The sequence below is a fragment of the Mesitornis unicolor genome, unplaced genomic scaffold, assembly GCF_000695765.1.
Source record: "Mesitornis unicolor isolate BGI_N332 unplaced genomic scaffold, ASM69576v1 scaffold41447, whole genome shotgun sequence".
Classification (NCBI taxonomy): Eukaryota; Metazoa; Chordata; class Aves; order Mesitornithiformes; family Mesitornithidae; genus Mesitornis; species Mesitornis unicolor.
This window is the reverse complement of record NW_010195114.1, coordinates 13,722-15,207: the sequence shown is the minus strand read 5'-3', so window position 1 is coordinate 15,207 and position 1,486 is coordinate 13,722. Positions and strand designations below refer to the sequence as shown.

The following is a 1,486-nucleotide window of genomic DNA, read 5'->3' as shown; positions in this document are numbered from 1 at the left end:
CCGACCACAAAAATGGAGTTTTCCGCCTCACCCAGGCCAAAAAGGCAGCGAGGGGAGGGCAGGGGGGGCATGCCCAGCCAGTCTGCATCCAGATGGTCGTACTGAAAGGAAACACATGGTCATTAGTGTGTGCTCACCCAGCCCATCTGCTTAGCAAAAATCAGAGTTCAGAGGCTGGGGGCAAAGCCCATTCCCACGAGCAGCCTGGTCACCCCAGTAGGCACTTTCAGCAATGCCGGTTTCTGCCTGTGCCTCACCATCTGGTGCAGGATGGGAGATCTTAGAGCAAATCCAAGTCATTTATCATATGACATATGTTTTATGATGAGGCATAACAGCATGGACATGTTCTGCTCTATGCACCAAAGCCTTGACTTGAAACAGGCTTGGCCATATTCAGATGAGAAAGTCCCATGTTGGACGGATAATGGACAGTTCCTGGGACTGGAGGAGCTGAAGCACTTCAGTCTTAGAAATTTTCATGTGTGTCATCCTGATATTTCCATCTTTGCCTGGTAGCAGCATGGTTACAGTAGTATTGGCTCCATAGCTCACTCCCTGGAGCCCCTTCTTTTCCCATTGCTGTTTCTTCTTTCTGGCAAATCATCAGTTACCATGTTCCTCCTCTGCTTCTCAAGATACTGATGTTGTCCTGTATCACCTCAGTGTGTGTGAAAATCCGTGAGGTGAAGCGTACGTGTGTCTATCTGCACAAAGGCTATTTACACAACCCCTATCTACCCAGTATGGTACAACACAACTGAGAAGGTGCTGCAGAAAGCTCTTCTTGCTGACCAAAGTGTGCCAGACTCATCTGATAGATGGGGAACTGATCCATACAGTGCTACTAGATCAGATGGCCTTGCAGATCTTTGGACATCTGTAGAGGCATTGCCTTGAAGACATTGCCACCATCTCCCACCAGAAAAAGCTATGTGAAAGATTTTGAGGCTGGGGGCTCTCTGGTCACCATGGCTTGATGGGCATTGTGAACTAGGGCAGATATTTTTAATGTAGCTTGGTAGCAGAGGAAGGACTTTGTGGATTAAGACTGGAGCGATGTCTTGCAGCCAGTTTGGTGGGAGTCTGCAAGACAAAGCTGTGATGCAGCATTGCCTGAAGCGCTGTTTGCTATGGGCTGGGGCCCAAGAGATTCAGCTTGCTGGGCTGCCTCCAAAGACTCAACCTCAGCTGAGTGCCTGTGGTTATTGTCTCTTTGCAAGCTGTGGTCCACATATGTGTTATTTATAGTGCAAGTCCACACAGCTCAGTCACCAGGATGGTTCCTGCTTCTTGATGGATTCAGCATTGTTTTCAAGTGATAAATCTTAGAAGTGACAAATAAAGGATACCCTTTTCCATCTGAAATGTCAATGAAACCGTTTTGTTCCTGCCAAAATTTGCAAGGCCTCTGGGATTTATTAGCATTTAGATATTTCGGTGCCTGTCCTTAAGTTTAAACTATCCCTGACCTAAGTCACCTGGC

General features: G+C 47.4%; 1 protein-coding gene across 1 annotated transcript in view; it reads right to left on the bottom strand.

The window, feature by feature from the left end:
- Nucleotides 1-1,486, bottom strand: part of KLHL40 (kelch-like family member 40) — a gene marked incomplete at its 3' end in the record, with an annotated part of 7,389 nt that overhangs the window by 2,905 nt on the left and 2,998 nt on the right. Inside the window, exon 2 of the mRNA XM_010188013.1 lies at nt 1-101. This exon is cut by the window's left edge and continues 51 nt beyond it. Coding sequence (XP_010186315.1) covers nt 1-101 — 101 coding nt within the window. The remainder of the gene's footprint in view (nt 102-1,486) is intronic.